Genomic DNA, 18,885 nt, shown 5'->3' with positions numbered 1-18,885 from the left:
GGACAATGTACCAAGAGTCGTAGTGGATTCTCCATCACTGGCCATTTTTAAATCAAGGTTCAATGTTTTTCTAAAAGATAATCCTTAGAAATTTTTTCCAGGGAGTTCTCTGGCGTGGGTTATAGAGAGGGATTCATACTGTCCCTTTTTGGCCTTGGACTCTATGAAACTCAGCATTGCCAACTCTCATGAGTCTCATGATAATTATTGTTTTCCTTAAAGTCCCAGCTCCTGGAGTCAGGTGGATATGTGATGATTTCAGCCTACATCCTTAAAGAAAAAGTAAGTTTCTAGCCCTAGTGGCCGTGGAGAAAGCTTCAAAATGTGACCCCAGTGCACCCTAAAGGCTCCAAAAGTGGAAGGCAAATAAAAAGAACCCCAAATCTGTTATATTTACATAATCCCATGATTTTAAAGCCAGGCTCATGATTTTTGGTGAGCCTCACTTATGATTTTTGAACATTTGGGGTTGGCACTCCTGGGAACAACCAATAACCCTTATTCCCTTTTCCTTTAGCAATATGGAGCCTTTTATACAGAGAGAGGCCTCTGTTTGGAAGTCGTTTGGGGGGGGGGGTGACAGCTGTTCTTCTTGGGGAAAAGAGTAACAGTAAGTGTAGATGGTCTGGAGCTACTGATGCTATCAGAGTCTGATTTAGGTTTCGGGGGGCGGGGTTGCATTGCTTTCAGCTTGTCTTAATGGCCACAGGCTTGCAGCAGTGTTGCAAAAGGTGGCGTAGATTTGGCCAGCTCAGCCAGCAGGCAGAAAGCACGGAATAAAAAACAGAAGAGAGAAGGAGTGTCAGGAAAATAACCCTGGAGGGGGAAGGTGACAGCAGGAGCTTGAGTCTCACATCCCTAGTGTTGTTCAGGAATTAGCTGAAGCTGGTGGAGATGATGATGGCTCTCTGGCTCGGTCTGATCAGGAAGCTTGGTGGGTCCCGGAGGATCACGAGATGGTGGAGGTGGCCTCCTTGAAGGTGACGTTCACTCTTCCCAGTCCACCCATCCCACTCCTCTCATGTAGTGACTTCCCCCTCCCCCGAACTTGTAACTCAAAATGATCCAATTGTACCAGTCTTTACTGCCTTTCTAAACAATTTTACATAACCAGGTGAGCTGGACTTGTGTTACCTTGAACAATTTAGAGAACAGGCCTCTGCTCAGCAACTATCATCATCTGTATGGGGAAACTGAGGCACGTAGAGGTTAAATGACTTGTCCAAGGTCACACAAGGACTCTGGGGCAGAGCCAGGAACTAAACCCAGATTTTCTGAGTTCCACGCCAGTGATTTAACCACAAAATTATCCTTACTCCTCCCAACTGAGCCTCTGCCTGGAAGACCCTCTGCCTTATACCATTGTTTCTGAGTATTCAGGAAAGCCGGGGTGAGTTAGAATTTCCATGCAGCTATCTTCATTAAGCTGGAGTTAAGGTTGAAAGTGCATCTCAGTAACTTAAGGGTTAAAAACTATTGCTACAATTTTGTAGATATTAAAAAAAACCCAAATATTAGAAACTCAGGAAATTAATTTATATTAAATGTAACAGAAACCAAGGCAAGCCATTCAGCCACTTTGAAGCTGGACAGTCTTGTTTCTGAAAGGTTTGTCCCTCTCTATTACTGATATAAAACCCCATGTCCTTTTTGTCCAATATAATCATGAAGCACGGGAATGGGTTACCTAAGGAGGCGGTGGAATCGCCTTCCTCAGAGATTTTTAAGTTCAGACTTGACAAAGCCCTGGCTGGGATGATTTAGTTGGGGATTGGTCCTGCTTTGAGCAGGGGGTTGGACTAGATGAACTCCTGAGGTGCCTTCCAACCATGATATTCTATGATTCTATGATGCACAGAAGAGGCTCTTCACAGAGTGTGCTGTTCTCTCCACACCAGTATGACCTCAGAGACACCGCGTTTCTGAGGTCACACCAGTATCACTCTGTAAAATGTCATCTTCCATGTGACATGACCTTGCATGCACTGTATGTGTGAAGTCACGCCAATGGAGGAGGGGTGGCGCACCCTGCAAAATGGAATCCTCTATGCAGCATGACTTTGCATTCCCTGAGCATATGAGGTCACGGCAGCAGGGACAGGGTCACACTGGTGGGGATGGGCCCATGCAACCAAGGGGATATCCTGTATTCTGGGGGTGCCTCAGTGGCCAACTTCCAGAAACCCCAAAGTCTGAAACGACAGCAGTGCACAAACTGTCTGATATCAATTTCCATTTATACCTTCTTTGTTCCTTTCCCAGCCAGGGCCCGATCCTGAAGACCCTGACTCACTCGAGGCCCGCTACATTGTAAGATGCAAGGGGAATTGGATCAAAGGGTGTCATGGGGTTAGCTGCTCTTTATGGGGAACCAAGGCCCAGTCTTCCCGACTGCCTGATAAAAGCCCCACTAGGGGATGATTGGCTGCCCCTGGTGGCTGATTAATAAAGGTTCCCCATGCGCAGTTAGAGGGCAGCTCCAATGGGAGATGGGAGGCTCCTCTGGAGCAGAGGGCAGCTCACAGGAGAAACCTGAGGCAGAGGGCTGAGCAGGGCTCTCTGGGGACCTATCGGGACAGCGAGCCTCTCAGAGGAGCTCATGGAGACGGGCACCTTCTAGGTAGAGGACGGCAGTCTGCAGGCACCCTAAAGGACCTGGTCTCAGCTGGTGGTCACCCAGACACAGGCTGAAAGCCCCGACCTCACATGGATCATCTGCTTTCCCTGGGGAAGAGTCACAGCAGACAGACTTCCCTGACCCACTGGCTCCAGAGAAGGATGTTACTCCAGCAGGAGCAACAGGCAGAACCCCAGGGCAGACTGGAACCCTGGGGAAAAATCCTGGGTAGAGGAAAACATGGGATTTAGGTGAGGGACATGGACTAAGATGACCTACTCACCTGCCGGGATGTTGGGGTGAAAATTTGTTGATGTTCTGCCTGGGCTTTTCTGTTAATAAATGACACCCTCCACTAGGGGGTGCTCTTTAGCATTTAACAGGCTGTTTGGACTTGCCACTACCCTGGGTGAGGGGAAAACAAAGTAAGGGCTCGCCTGCAACACCACACCTGCCCGCATGGGGGCACTCTGGGATGACAACAAGGGGTTAAAGGAGCTTGCTCATTATGGCTGTTTTTAAATATAGCCGCAGGGTTTTCCGTCACCACTCACTGACGATGGAAGGCAGGAATCGGAGAGACGCTAATATCTAACATACAGACTGACCCCGCAGTGGTTTTGCTCCCATAGTGTTTGCTCCAGTCCCATATTACACGTCTATGGTAGACCAGACTCACGCTTCATCCTGTCCAGCCTCAGTCAAACAGACTGAATCTGAAAGAGCTTTTAGGGAGTAAAACAATACAAGGCAGCGTCTGGTCTGTGGGACAACTTACAGCTACCACAGCTGGGAGAACAGGTGAATAATCAACTCAAGTGTTCATTCCTCAGGGCCCATAGTGGAGGGGCGATGGGGGCAGGCATGGGAGGTAAAGGTCTGTGTTAGGATGAAAAGTGACAAGAGAGATGGCGCTGCTGAGAACCACAGAGCAGCTGTCCCAAGGAGCAGTTATGCTGCACCCATGAGCTGATCTTTCGGCTAAGGGCACCTCATACACCCTGTTTTTCCAGCAAGCAAAGAGACACACAATACATCTGGGCTCAGGCAAGAACAGGAACGTATTTATTCAGCTTTGATGCTCACAGTGCGAGCACTGCATTCATTTTACATAAGAAAAGTGAGACAAGGAGCAGAATAAAGAAAACAATGTAAAAAACAGAATCCAACCGGGGGTGAATGTATCTGAGGTTTGGTTTTGGATCATGCCTTCCCAGCAGTCAGTCTGGCACTGATCCCTAGCGTGACGTGTATGGGAAATGTCTCTGCGGTAGCAAGAGGCAGGGGTGTTTATGTATTCCACTTTGAAGGTGGTTTGGGATAAACATTTTCTGGTGAGTCCTGACCTTTTTTTAATCAGCCCCATCAACTGGGACTACGGGTATAAAAGCAGAAACCCTGCCAACATTATCCACCATTTCCTGATGGGTCAAGAGTGCAAGCGGGCATCTCCCCAGTGGGGCTGCACTCTTCAGTTGAGCTTCCCAGGCCTCCTGCACCCAAACCATGGGAGCAGCAATCCAGATCTGCTGAGAGGCACAGAGGGGCACCCAGTGACAGCAGCGGGATTTCCTTGTGAACGGGAAGAGGGCAGGTATTGTCTAATGGGCTCTGAGAGAGAGTTTGGAAGAAAGGGCACCATTGGTAACCCCAGTATAGCTTTGCACAGAGGGAGGTTTGGTGTCTCATTGGAGAAGCTTGAGCAGGTTCTTCAGGGCATCATGGGTTTTTTTCCTGGCCCGATCACAGTCCAGCCTTGATATAGACAAAGCTGGCCAACATCGCCATGGCCAGCACCGAGTAGCTGACTTTCACGCTGGTGGCCCCACTGGTGTTGCACAAGAAAGAACTGCAGCAGGAAACAGAGGCAGCTGCTATCCCTATGTTTATCCCACCGCTGGGGCAAACTGAAGCACACCCCTTGTTGATGCTCTGCCCGGAATGTCCACCTGAACCAGAAAAACAAACAAGAGAAAGAGACTCAAGATTAAAATGTTGCCCAGAGTTCGGACAGGAGATCCTTAGCTCTGCAAAGGAGATAATTGTACTGATGTAGCTAAGCAATCCTGAGAGGAGGAGGCTATTTCTCAGCAGTTAATAGCCTCACAGCCTTAGCTCTGCCAGTGAATACCCAGCCTTTAGAAGTCACTACTGCTATTATATACCATGAAAACAGTGTCTTCCTAGCAGTTACAGACCCGTATGTAACCATCTGGGAACATTCTCTTCAGATTCCTGGCCAGGAAGTGGGAACAGCCAAAGAGAACCCTGAGAATCCATTCCAGATTGTCACACTCTGCCCATTGCATGCTGGACAGGGCTTTGGGAGTTCAGGGGGGGCTGTGGGGATGCAGCCGAGAGGTGACTGACTCCTGTCTCCTGCTATTGAGCCTCAGAGCTTGAAAGAGCTGGTAGTAGTCAGGTCACAGCACAGCTCATTAAGCAGCAGACACCAATATACCCCAAAAGGCTTCAACCCGGCCTCCTTTTCTGCAGGCACAACCAGCCAGGCACTGGGATTGGAGCGTGTGAATTCTCTCACTTGCACATGCCAATAGTGGAACCTTGCACCAGCACATCAGACGTTTGGTGCTTAAACCATTGCATGGCTGGAGAGCAGCTGCAGGACTGGGCTATAAAGAAACTCATTTGAGGACTTCAGACAACACTGGAGGGGTAGATATAGAGCCCCCCATTCATGTACAAGAAGCCTTCGGTGCATCCGAAGAAGTGAGGTTTTTACCCACAAAAGCTCATGCCCAAATAAATCTGTTAGCCTTTAAGGTGCCACCAGACTCCTTGTTGTTTTTGTAGATACAGACTAACACGGCTACCCCCTGATACAAGAAGCCTGACATTGCCTGCACCGTCCTCCTATCAGTCATTCACTCCTGTGCAAACCTCACAAATGAGCAAGGGGGCTCCCACTACCTTGGCGTGTCCCAGCAAAAGTCTCCTGCCATTCGGTTTCAAGGAGTGATTCCCCAATTCCACATCAGCCATGTCTCATCCTTCCAGCAGAAGGAGGAAGGAAAACCCAGTGATCTGGAACGGGAGCAGCACGTCATCTGGGAAAGTGCTATGGAAAGACAATAAGCAGAACATGCCCAAACTTACCAATTCCTGCACCAACATACGTGGTCACACAGTAGTTTTCGTCACTTTGACATATAGTTGATCCCAGACACTCCCAGTTGGAGGATGCATCCTTACAGGTAAAGCACACCAGTGAGTGAGCTGCAAAAGGAAAACACACCCCGTGTTAGAGGCTTGCAGGAATATGTTATTTGTTCCTGGTTTACAATGTGCCTTTGTTGCCAAGAAGGCCATCGTCATATTGGGCTGCATTAATAGGAGCACTGCCAGCAGATCGAGGGAAGTGATTATACCACACTATTTGGCACTTTTGAGGCCACATCTGGAGTATTGCGTCCAGTTTTGGTCCCTCCACTACAGAAGGGATGTGGACAAATTGGAAGAGTCCAGCGGAGGGCAACGAAAATGATTAGGGGGCTGGGACACATGACTTACGAGGATAGGCTGAGGGAACTGGAGTTATTTAGTCTGCAGAAGAGAAGGGTGAGGGAGGATTTGATAGAAGCCTTCAACTACCTGAAGGGGGGTTCCAAAGAGGATGGAGCTCGGCTGTTCTCAGTGGTGGCAGATGACAGAACAAGGAGCAATGGTCTCAAGTTGCAGTAAGGAAGGTCTATGTTGGATATTAGGAAACATTATTTCACTAGGAGGGTGGTGAAGCACTGGAATGGGTTACCTAGGGAGGTGGTGAAATCTCCATCCTTAGAGGTTTTTAAGGCCTGGCTTGACAAAGCCCTGGCTGGGATGATTTAGTTGGTGTTGGTCCTGCTTTGAGCAGCGGGTTGGACTAGATGACCTCCTGAGGTCTCTTCCAACCCTAATCTTCTATGATTCTAATCTCCATCTCTGTCACCTGCTGCAAATGAATATCAAAATGGACCATATTCTGATGTTCTCAGCTGGTATTTCAGGCCAAACTCTCGTTAAAGCCAGATTGGATCCAAAACACAGAGGAGCAAATTTTCGAAGGCAGAAATGGCTGCTGGGCATCCAACTGCTATTTATGCCTCTGAAAAGTTCCCCCAACACCCTCTATGACACCAATTTGTAAATAATTTCTCAGCATGTTCCTTTCCACAGCCATAATGTTACAGACAGAGTAATAGGGTTATAAAAAAAAAGAAAAAAAAACCATGGACTTCTCAAGAAAACATCATGCCAAACCAACCTACTTTCCTTTTTTGATAACTAGCCTAGTTGATAGGGGGAAGGGAGTAGGTGTGATATAGTTTGATTTTGACACAGTCCCATATGACATTCTCATAAGCAAAGTAAAGACAGGTGTTCTAAATTAAATTACTATAAGGCAGTTGCACAATTGATTGCAAGACTGTTATCAATGGTTCAGTGTCAAACTGGGAAGGCAAATCCTGTGGGGTCCCACAGGAGCCAGTACTGGGTCCGATTTTGTCCAAGATCTTCATTAATAATTTGAGTGATGGAGTGGAGAGTATGCTTATTACATTTGCAGATGATGCCAAACTGGGAGGAGTTGCAAGCACTTAGGAGGGCAGGATTAGAATTCAAAATGACCTTGACAAATTACACAATTGGTCTGAAATTCACAAAGTGAAATTCAAGGAAGTTAAGTGCAAAGTACTACAGTTCAGAAGGAAAAATCAAATGCACAGCTACAAAATAGGGAACAATAGGTGCTAGTACTGCTGAAAAAGAGCTGAGGGTTATAGTAGATCACAGATTGCATATGAGTCAACAATGTGATACAGTTTCAAAAAGCCTAATATCATTCTCGAGTTAGTAACAGGAGTGGTGTATGTAAGACAGAGGAGGAAATTGTCCTGTTCTATTTGGCACTGGTGAGGCCTCAGCTGGAGTACTGTGTCCAGTTCTGGTCACCAAAAGAGGTGGACAAATTGGAGAGAGTCCAGAGGAGAGCAACAAAAAGTTTAGAAAACCTGAACTGTGAGGCTTCCAAGGGAAGTTGTGGAATCCCAGTCATTGGAGGTTTTTAAGAACAAGTTGGACAAACACCTGTCAGGGATGGTCTAGGTTTACTTGGTCCTGCTTCAGCATAGAGCGCTGGACTTGATGACCTCTTGAGCTCTCATCAACATGACATTTCTGTGATTCTATGACACTAGCTAAGGGAGCGAGCATGCCTCCCTCTACAGGTTGGTCCAAACAATTTCAACAACCTCCTTCTTACAGCTACAAGTATTGTCCTTTAGTTTGAGTGATACAGGCCTACAGTTTGGAGTTCAAGACCCTATGTTCAGTCCCCTCTGATTACCATGTCTGTATTACGTAGTCACTGTTACATACAGAAGACGTGCCATCCCAGATCAGACCATATGTTCCAGTTGTTCAGCATCCTCCCTTCTGCAGTAATCATTGTCTGATGCTTCATAGGAAGGCACAAAAATCCACAGGGCACCAGGGCTAATATGCATGGGGGAAACAACTCCTTCCTGGCTCGAGCTGGTCCAATATTTTATAAGGACTAATTTGCAAAGAGACAGGTGCCAATGGATAGTGGGTGGCACTCGAGATATGAGCTCACGCTGGCTCTGACAAATGAAGTGGGAATGACATGATGTGTTATTTATAGATGGGTATCACATGGAAGACCAGAGAATTCATTCTGACTTGCCAAAGAAGCTTGGTTATTATTATTACAGTGTCAGAAGCATGCTAGATGCTTCATAGAAACAAATAGAGAGGCAAGGTGCATTTCCTAGAGCAGTGGTGGGCAACATGCGGCTCACGGGCAGCACGCGGCCCGTCACGGTAATCTGCTAGTGGGGCATCAGACAGTTTCTTTACATTTGCACGGCTGCCCGCAGTTCCCAGTGGCTGTGGTTCACCGTTCCCAGCCAATGGGAGCTGCGGAAAGCAGCGCGGGCTGCAGGGATGTGCTGGCCACCGCTTCTTGCAGCTCCCATTGGCTGGGAACGGCGAACTGCAGCCACTGGGACCTGCAGGCAGCCATGCAAATGTAAACAAATTGTCTGGTGGCCCGCCAGTGGATTACCCTGACTGGCCGTGGGTTGCCCACCACTGTCCTAGAGAATTTATAGTGCAAATTGGACAGGAAGTGATGCGTGAGGGTGACAAAGAGAAGGAGGGGATGGGTTAAGGAAAAACAAGATCTAAAGCATTAAGTTCATCCCACGGCTTGATTTCGCCACTTTTATGCAACAATCCCTCCACCTCCATGGGTCACCAGCAGAGTTTGAACCCAGGCCTTTCAGCAACACAATACAGACCTTGACCACTGGTAGGAAAGGAATAACTCCAATTAGAAGCAGTAGTGGGCTGTTATCCTCTGCGGCCCAGACACTAGAAGAGGATGCAACTCATTTTACAAGCACTTACTCCACTTACACTGGGGCGTGCCTTACTCACACGACTCAAGTGGGGCCAGGTGGGGAGTCAAGTGCTCTTTCAACTGCTCATCATTTTTTAAAGTTAGCAGCTAACCTAGCAAAGGTGGGGAGCAGAGAAACTCTTCTCCAATTCTCCCAGCACAACCACCTAGCAGTGGGCAGGGCACACTCCGATCTTGGCTTTGGCAACAACACCCACTAACACCCCACAGTTCCAGTGAGAGCGGGGGCACGATTACGCCACTGGCCCCACAGCATACATGCCATAGACGGTGAACACCGGGCTCTCCCCCACCAGTCACCTTGATCTAGCCTGCTCTCTGTGACGCTGCACCCCATATTCTTCATAGAGATATGATATGATTATGGCATAATTATGATATATTTTGTGCAAGATAAGTCATGTGAGATATCATTGGAAAGGTTATAATTTACTGAATATGATTATCCTATTTGTATGCATTTATCATTTTTGTATCTTAAGTTAGGAATATTGATTATGTATCTGTATTACAAATGTGTTTATGCCTGGGGAACGCCCACTAGAACAGCTGGGTGGGGAAGGGCCTTTAGAGAAAACAATAGGTCTTAGAAGAGGCTCATCTCCCACCTGGAGGCCTTCCTGAGGACGCTGCAGACAGCCTCCCACTCATGGCTGCTATGACACCACAGGGACATGTGACCAAGTCACCTGATGCTGGACTCCATCTTGGAATATGTTAAGGAAAATTAGCGTAAGCAACTGCTTCTTATGGTTTAAGGCTATTATCAGTTAAAAGTAGATACAGCATGTACCAGGAGCCAGGGAGGGGAAAGAAGGGAGACATCTGGAAACAAAGATATAAGGAATGCCAAGAATTGCCTTCTGTTGTAAGTTGCAGACCTAAGGCCCTCCTGAGGGAAGAAATTCCTAGCTCATTGCTACACTGGTCAGCACGGGGAGAGTGTCCAGCGGGAATAGGTGGTAAATAAAAAATATGTTTGTACATTGGCTAAAACTTACATTGCACAAGGCTTGCATGCCTTTCGTTTTGTATATAGCTTGGCTGTAAACAATGTATGGGGTCCCTCCTAACTAGTAGGACGGTACCACACCCGGGCGTAATAAACTTTGGCTTGGCTGTGTAATACTCCGCAGTGGTAAGTTTGTGTTACGTGCCTCGGCCTAGAACGAACTGTATGTGTCTTAAAGGTATAATTCATAACAGATATCAGTGTTTTTCCACAGACTGGCGTGGGAACCAAGCTTTCAGACAAAGGGTTCCCGCCATATGCAAAAGCTATTTAAGGCAGGGGAGTGACATCACTGAGGTTCTTCACTGACTCCACACCCAAAGAGACTCCTGGAAATACCTGAGGAACAAAGACTGAACTGGGGGAAGTGCTGGACCCAGGCTAAAGGGATTTTTAGCCTATGAATGGAACACCTGGGGATTCTAAGCTGTAAGCAAGTGCAGCTTGTCCCTTAAGAATCTTCAGCCTGCTTGTATCATCTCTTAGGGTGAGGATCTGCTGTTCATATTTAGTATATTAAGCTTAGATTGCATTTTTGTTTATTTGCTAGGTAATCTACTTTGATCCATTTGCTATACCTTATAATCACTTAAAATCTATCCTTTGTAGTTAATAAACTTGTTTTTGCTTTGTCTAAAAACAGTGTGAAGGAGTCATAACTTGCGACAGAAAGTTGTTGTATACTCCTCTCCGCATTGAGGGAGGGGGTGAATTTCATGAGATAATGCTGTACAGTTCCCTGTGCAGCACAAGACGGAATAATTTTCAGTTTACACTCCAGAGGTGGTTGCCTGCCTGAGTATCTGGGCAGTTCCTTACTTGGAGCCTTCCCATGCAGAGTTGATCACAGTGTCTGCATGTAACTGCAGCTGGGTGTGTCCCCACCTGTGTCTGTGCTGGAGAATGTGCAGACTGGAGCCTAGGAGAGGGCTTGGCAGGCTGGTCACAGCAGTACAGTGTAAAGGGAGCCCAGGCTGGCAGGTCAGTGGTCAATGGTGTGACAGGCTGGATCACAGAAACCCCCTTGGGAGCTGCCACCCGATGTGCCAAGATTACTTCTATCCCTATTTTCCCTGCCAGCTCAGGACTCCAGCACCCTGTCTTGCTGAGCCAGACACTCCCGTCTGCTCCAACACAGACCCAGGGTCTGAATTACTTGCCCCAAAGCTGCAGGATTACCTGAAAACAGCTCACAGTAGTCTGCTTGTCTTTAGCACTCAGATGCCCAATTCCCAATGGGGTCTAAACCCAGATAAATCCGTTTTACCCTGTATAAAGCTTATGCAGGGTAAACTCATAAATTGTTCACCCTCTATAACACTGACAGAGCGATATGCACAGTTGTTTGCTCCCCTGGGTATTAATACATATTCTGGGTTAATTAATAAGTCAAAAGTGGGGGAAGAGATAGCTCAGTGGTTTGCGCCTTGGCCTATTAAACCCAGGGTTATGAGTTCAATCCTTGTGGGGGCCACTTAGGGATCTAGGGCAAAATTAGTACTTGGTCCTGCTAGTGAAGGCAGGGGGCTGGACTCAATGACCTTTCAGGATCCCTTCCAGTTCTAGGAGATGGGATAATTAATTTAAAAAGTGATTTTATTAAATACAGAAAGTAGGATTTAAGTGGTTCCAAGTATTAACAGACAAAACAAAGTAAGTCACCAAGCAAAATAAAATAAAATGTGCAAATCTATGTCTAATCAAACTGAATACAGATAAGATCCTCACCAGTTCCAGCATGCTCCCTTTTACAGACTAATCTCCTTTTAGCCTGGGTCCAGCAATCACTCACACCCCCTCTAGTTACTGTCCTTTGTTCCAGTTTCCTTCAAGTATCCTGGGGGGTTGAGAGGCTCCTTCTTTAGCCAGCTGAAGACAAAATGGAGGGGTCTCCCAAGGGTTTAAATAGACTTTCTCTTGTGGGTGGAGACCCCCTCCTCACCCTGTGTAGAATCCAGTCACAAAATGGAGATTCGGAATCACATGGGCAAGTCACATGCCCATGCATGACTCAGCCTTGCAGGTAGCAGCCATTACCCACATACTACTTTGAACATCCTCAGGTAGACTTCTTATGTGGATTGGAGTCTTCCAAGCTCTTTTGTCTGTTAAGCGCTTCCTGACTGAGCACTTAATTTGCATATTCCTTTCCCAAGAAGTGACCAAATGTTCTAACCAAGGCTACTTAGAAATCAAGCAATTATACAGCCAATGTTCATAACTTTGAACACCCAGATGGTGCCTGCATACAACTAGGATGAACATAACCAGTAGATCATAACCTTTACATAGATATGTTACATGGCATATGTAGCAAAACCCTATTCCAATTATATCTTACATACATTTATGAGCACCCCCGCATAAAGCCTTATGGGGTACACTGTCACAAATGGTACCCCAGTCCCAGGTGGCACCTGAGGGGGAACCTGTCACCCCCTCCAGCAGCACGACGGCTCCCGGACCCTCCATGAAGCCAGCACCTTCTATTCTGCTTCTTGTCTGTCTGATGAAAAGAAGGGCAAGATTTTGAAATGCTCCTCAGTAAAGTGAGCGAAGGCAGGAGAGCTGGGCTCTGATCAGCGGCTGAACACAGGCATGGGTGCTTCTTGATGGTTCCGTCATTTTTTTAATACAGACACTGTGATGATTGGCTTATTGGCCTGGTGCACTCGAACGGCTACGTGCACTTTGGGGGTCACTGTTTATTATTACTGAGCACCCAGAGTGTAAGCTCTTTGTGCTGTGTTTATACAGCACCTGGCGTAATGCAGTCCTGGTTCATGACTAAGGCTACTAGGAGTCCAGGGTCAAACCAGAAAAATCAACAGATGCTTTATTAAGAGAGACTAATTGAACGGCATGAGTGGGAGGTCTGGAGAATGCAGCTAGAACAAGCCGAGACCAGTTTTCAAACAGCTCCACCCCCATCACTTCCTCACAAGAATATATAGTTACATGCATTGCATCGTCAGGTCAAAATGTCACTGCCTGATCCTGAAGGAAGGGGCTGGTTTCCTAGCAAGTCTGCGGAGCAGTTTAAACTGCAGCTACCTGGCAGGATTTCAGAGCCACAGGTCTGATTCAAATCCCATGGAAGCCAGAGAAAAGCCTCCCATTGACACAGCCTCAGACGGCACGGTCCTCCAAGGAGCCCATGAATCAGTGAATTAATTTGATGGTTCAATTCTGAGTCAGTACAAATGGCATCACAGAGATTCCACATTGATTGTCCCTCGGTGACTCTAAGGCAGATGGTCTTTGTTCAGTTTGCATTTTTAACCATCAGTGCCACAAATTTAACCTGGATCACTCCAGTTTACTCATCACCAGTAACTTAGCTCTTAACAGGGATTCTTATACAGCCCCCCCCCCCACCATACCATCTGAGCACCTCAGAATCTTTAATGTATTTACCCTCACAACACCTCCGTATTTACATATAGGGAAATTGAAACACAGCGAGGCTAAGTAACTTGCCCAAGGACATGCAGGAAGTTTGTAGCAGAACAGGAATTTAAACCTAGGTCTCCCAAGTCCTACTCTAGGGCCCGATCTACCGGATCATCCTTCCTCTCACTAATAACCATTTTATGATCACATTTAAACAATTCTGAGGATGTGTGAGCCAGGATAAAATCCAGCTCCACTCTCTCTCCCAGAGCTACGCTGGCAAACATGGTTAAAGAGGAGTGAAAATGAATTCTTTATCATAATTCCAAATACTCATATTGAGTAGCTAGGTGCAATTTACAACATTGTTGTATTCCTGCCCATAGCAATTACTGATCTCAATATTTCTGATATATTTATAGGTGCATTTTTAAAATGTCCTTGATTTGAAACTGTCCAATTGCTCTGTGGCTAATCTGCGTTCCTAACACAGAAACCCTAACCCAGCCCCCATCCAATCGTGTGTTCAACCCACTTATTACACTGTGTCTTACTTTAGACTGTAAACTGTCCAGGGCAGAGACTGCTTTTTCATGTGCTTGTAAGCCGGCAAAATGGGCCCTGAATCATAACTGTGCTTCTGCCTACTCCTGTAACATGTACAATAAACAATGTCTGTACTAGAGTCACAGATTCATAAGATCATTGTCAACATCTCGGCTGATCTCCTATAAAACACAGGCCAGAGAACTGCCCCCAGAACAATTCCTAGAGCAGAACTTTTAAAAATACAGCCAATTTTGATTTAAAATTTGCCAGTGATGGAGAATCCACCATGACACTTGGTAAATTGTTCCAATGGTTAATTACTCTCGCTGTTACAAATTTATGTCTTATTTCCAGTCTGAATTTGCCCAGCTTCAACTTCCAGTTATTGGATATTGATATTGCTTTCTCTGCTAGAGTGAAGAGCCCATTATTAAGTATTTGCAGTGGCGGCTCCAGGCACCAGCGCTCCAAGCGCATGCCTGTGGCAGCAAGCCGTGGGTGGCGCCCTGCCGATCCCTGTGAGGGCGGCAGTCAGGCAGCCTTCGGCGGCATGCCTGCGGGAGGTCCGCCGGTCCCGCGGATTCGGCAGCAATTTGGTGGCAGGTATGCCGAAGCCGTGGGACCGGCGGACCTCCCGCTGGCATGCCGCCGAATCCACAGAACCGGGGACCTCCCGCAGGCAAGCCGCTGAATCCGCGGGACTGGGGACCTCCCGTAGGCATGCCGCTGAATCTGCGGGACTGGGGACCTCCCGTAGGCATGCCGCTGAAGACTGCCTGCCTGCCGTGCTTGGGGCGGCAAAAAAGCTAGAGCCGCCCCTGAGTATTCGTTCTCTGTGCAGGCATTTACAGACTGTGATCAAACCACCCCTTAACCTTCTCTTTGTTACGCTAAATAGATAGAGCCCCTTTTCTAATCCTAAACATTCTCATGGCTGTTCTTTGAACCCTCTGCAATTTACCAACATTCTTCTTGAACTGTGGACATTGGAACTGGACACAGGATTCCAGCAGCGCTCGCACCAGTGCCAAATATAGAGGTAAAATAACCTCTGTACTCCTACTCAAAATTCCCTTATACATCCAAGAATCACATTAGCCCTTTTGGCTACAGGGTCACACTGGGAGCTCATGTTCAGCAGATTATCCCCCATGGCCCCCCAAAGTTTTTTCAGAGTCACTGCTTCCCAGGGTAGAGTCCCCCCCTCTAGTAAATATGGCCGACATTCTTTGTCCCTAGATGTAGACCTTTACATTTAGCCGTATTAAAGTGCATCTTGTTTGCTTGCGCCCAGCTTACCAAGCGATCCAGATTGCTCTCTATCAGTGACCTGAGCTCTTCATTATTTACCACTCCCCTAGTTTTTCTGTCACCTCTAAGTTTATCAGTGATGATGTTGTTTTCTTCCAGGTCATTGATAAAAATGTTCAATAGCGTAGGACCAAGAACTGATCCCTGCAGGACCCCACTAGAGACACACCCACTCATTGACCATTCCCCATTCATAATTACATTGTGATACCTATCAGTGAGCCAGCTTTTAGGCCAGGTCTACACTACCACTTATGTCAGCAAAATTTACGCTGCTCACGGCTGTGAAAAAACACCGCCCCCCCTCCCCCGACAGACATACGTTACACTGACCTAACCGCTAGTGTGGACAGCGCTATGTCGCTCACCCGCCCACACAGCTACAACCACTCATTGTGGGTGGTTTAATTCTGTCAAGGGGAGAGCTCTATCCGGTCGGCAGACAGCAGCTACAGGAGAGATCTTACAGAGGGGCAGCGGCATCGGTAGAGCTGTGATGCTGTAAGCACGCTAGGGTAGACGTGGCCGTAGTCAATGTGTGCCAGGCTCACGTTCTGTCATTCTAGTTTTACATCAAAATGTCACACGGCACCAAGTCAAATGCCAGTACTAATAAGTACATTACAGAGGAAAATCAGAACCAACGGGCTCATGAAAAATGTCTAAAAATAGAAAACGTAATGAAGAGGGAGGAATTATTTAAGCGGCTGTGACTAAGCAATGCAAGAGGAAAAACCACTTGCCACCAATCAGATAACGGAAGAGTTTGCCAGGGGAAGAATCTTAGAACATAAACATAAGAACATAAGAACGGCCGTACCGGTCAGACCAAAGGTCCATCTAGCCCAGTACCAGTGGCCAATGCCAGGTGCCCCAGAGCGAGTGAATCTAACAGGCAATAATCAAGTGATCTCTCTCCTGCCATCCATCTCCACCCTCTGACAAACAGAGGCTAGGGACACCATTCCTTACCCATCCTGGCTAATAGCCATTAATGGACTTAACCACCATGAATTTATCCAGTTCTCTTTTAAACGCTGTTATGGTCCTAGCCTTCACAACCTCCTCAGGCAAGGAGTTCCACAGGTTGACTGTGTGCTACGTGAAGAACAACTTCCTTTTATTTGTTTTAAACCTGCTGCCTATTAATTTCATTTGGTGACCCCTAGTTCTTGTATTATGGGAATAAGTAAATAACTTTTCCTTATCCACTTTCTCCACATCACTCATGATTTTATATACCTCTATCATATCCCCCCTTAGTCTCCTCTTTTCCAAGCTGAAGAGTCCTAGCCTCTTTAATCTCTCCTCATATGGGACCCATTCCAAACCCCTAATCATTTTAGTTGCCCTTTTCTGAACCTTTTCTAGTGCCAGTATTTTAAGCTTTCGGTGCTCAGCGACTAGAGAAGAACTCGTGAGTTACAACACAGCCCTAATGAAATGCCTCAGATAAGACCTGTGCAATCTGACCTTGCAAAGAGCAGAGCTCGGCCAAGGCTTTCAAACCCCGACCCAAAGCCCAGTGCAGTCAGTGGAAAGACTCCCGCTGACATCACTGGGCTTTGAATCAAGCCATTACCGCCCACACCGGCTGTCTGCGTTATCCGCGCAGCCACTGCTCTCCTTCAACAACATTTGCCTGGTGAAGGGTGTCTACTGTCCAGGCACAGGGGCCAGCAGATTTCTCTCATGCTCTGGGCTTAATTTGATCTGGGAAAATAACACACTCTTTGTACCCACTTTGTTGACATCACGATGGGCTTAGCTACTGCAGTGTGGGATCTGGAGTGAGTATCTAGAGGGGGCAGCTAAGATCACTGTAGTTGCCCTCTTAAGAGCAGCGAGAAACCAACTAGTTGTTTCTCACTATGGACCCCACAGAACCAGAAACCCAGGTGGCTGGAGACAGTCCTTGGGCTGTGGCTGCAGTTTATCCTGGCATCTTGGGTCTTAGGGTGACTTATTTATGTATGTTAATGTGAGTAAACAATAAGAGAGGGGGTTAATATGTTTGTACAGACGATCAAAAAACAACAGCATCTGGGAGACTATAAATGGGGAAATCTTTGAACAAGTGAACATTCATTGGTTAATAACTGAGCCGGTTCTTCCTAGGTTTTGTGACAAAAAAACAAAACAAATAAAAGCCCATTCCACAAACACCTTTTATCCCTGGAGGTCTCCCATCCAAGTATCAAACTGCCCCAGACCTCCTTATTTGTAAAACCAGATGAATCAGGAAGAGTTGGAGGAGTAAAATTATCCTCCATTAAGAATCAACCAGTGGCTCTTCCCACCAGAACCTACGGCTGTGACCCCCGTCCAGTATTACTGGGATTCCACTGCAGCATTGTAAGAACGCAGGGCCTGAGTCTGATCTCACTTGTGCCGATGCTCCACTGCGCCAGCTTAACTGAATTCAGTGCAGTGACTCCTGATTTACTCCACTGTATCTGGGATCAATCAGACCCTTATGTTTTTAGCTGATTACACGAGAAGGACTTGCAAAATTATGGTTGCAAGAAAGCAATGCTGAGGAGCCCTGATCGCCCTGAGTAAAAGAGCCTGGCTCAGAGGATAACCGTCTAAAAGATTTCTTTAAGAGATGACTAGACAGGTCTCTAGGGCTAGTCACCCCCCCCCCCCCCATATCTCCCTCTAGGCCTCTCAAGACATGCTGCTGTTGGAAGGAGCTCAGCTCCACAGAAGTGTGCTCCCTCTTGCACCCAGAGCACTGCATCCCCCTAAACATCATGAAACGGAGATAACTTGCTATGCCTGCATTGACCTATTTTTATTACATCCACACAAGCTAATGCTGAAAAGACAGCCACCGCACCAGCCGTTGTTCGCACTACCAAGCGGCTGGCTGCAAAGGGAGGTTTGCAGAAGTGCCAGCTCCCACTTCAAGGTAGAATCTTTGCCAACGGTGGTGCAAAAATCCCCCTCTGCCCCCCCATTTCTAGCTGCTTCCCTGGCTCTCTCTCAGGCACAGAGGAATCATTAGCAGCATCTCACCTTGCTCCGCACACAGAACCGCCGCCAGCAGGGTGAGAAGAAAAGCCTTCATCTTCGGCCTGCCGTCACAGCCTGGGCAGAAAGGCAGCTGCTTCTTGGGGGGCTGGTTATAAATGAGGATCTTGGTGGTTGCCTGTGAAGGCAGCGCATGCAAAGACTGCGTGTTAGTGGGGAGGAGACACAAGATTGATGGCTGGGCTGGGTGTGGAATAGGCAGGGGAGTTTGCTCACATGGGTTTTTTCTTAGTTCCAGAGCAGCCAGAGGCAACAAGACTCAGAGTCTTAACGGAATCCAGTGCCCCAAGAAATGTCTTTGTGTTTGGTTTCATTTCCCCACTGCAGTCTGGAGGGAGGAGGAGAAGCAGGACTAAAGCATTCCTGTGCCAAACGCTTTTGCACAAGGAGATGGTTAATACACTGCATAAGCCAGACACCATGGTGGAAAATCCCTACTTTAGTGTCTAATCCGGTGATTCTTAACCTTTTCCATACCGGGTTCCAGCAGCAAAGAGGGTGGGGACCCTGCTCCCTGCCTTC

General features: G+C 47.2%; 1 protein-coding gene across 1 annotated transcript; it reads right to left on the bottom strand.

Annotated features, from left to right (window-relative positions):
• Positions 1-3,660: 3,660 nt before the first annotated feature.
• On the bottom strand, positions 3,661-18,531 carry LOC128831567 (lymphocyte antigen 6E-like). Its single transcript, XM_054018105.1, has 3 exons — positions 18,349-18,531; positions 5,735-5,854; positions 3,661-4,566 (listed from the first exon to the last, which is right to left on the bottom strand). Exons 1-3 carry the CDS (start codon positions 18,398-18,400, stop codon positions 4,361-4,363), a joined length of 378 nt encoding a protein of 125 aa, XP_053874080.1. The 5' UTR covers positions 18,401-18,531; the 3' UTR covers positions 3,661-4,360.
• Between the last annotated feature and the right edge of the window lie 354 nt (positions 18,532-18,885).

The sequence above is a fragment of the Malaclemys terrapin genome, chromosome 2 (genome assembly GCF_027887155.1).
Source record: "Malaclemys terrapin pileata isolate rMalTer1 chromosome 2, rMalTer1.hap1, whole genome shotgun sequence".
NCBI classification, from domain to species: domain Eukaryota; kingdom Metazoa; phylum Chordata; order Testudines; family Emydidae; genus Malaclemys; species Malaclemys terrapin.
Note: the sequence above shows the minus strand (reverse complement) of the source record. Positions and strands in the feature narration are given on the sequence as shown.

Bases quoted from the DNA above. Each gene is read 5' to 3' on its own strand.
- LOC128831567 (XM_054018105.1), bottom strand. From the start codon at position 18,400: ATGAAGGCTTTTCTTCTCACCCTGCTGGCGGCGGTTCTGTGTGCGGAG. The intron at 5,855-18,348 runs GTGAGATGCTGC...TTCCTTTTGCAG, and splicing joins GGTTCTGTGTGCGGAGCAAG to CTCACTCACTGGTGTGCTTT. The intron at 4,567-5,734 runs GTAAGTTTGGGC...TTTCTGGTTCAG, and splicing joins GTATGTTGGTGCAGGAATTG to GTGGACATTCCGGGCAGAGC.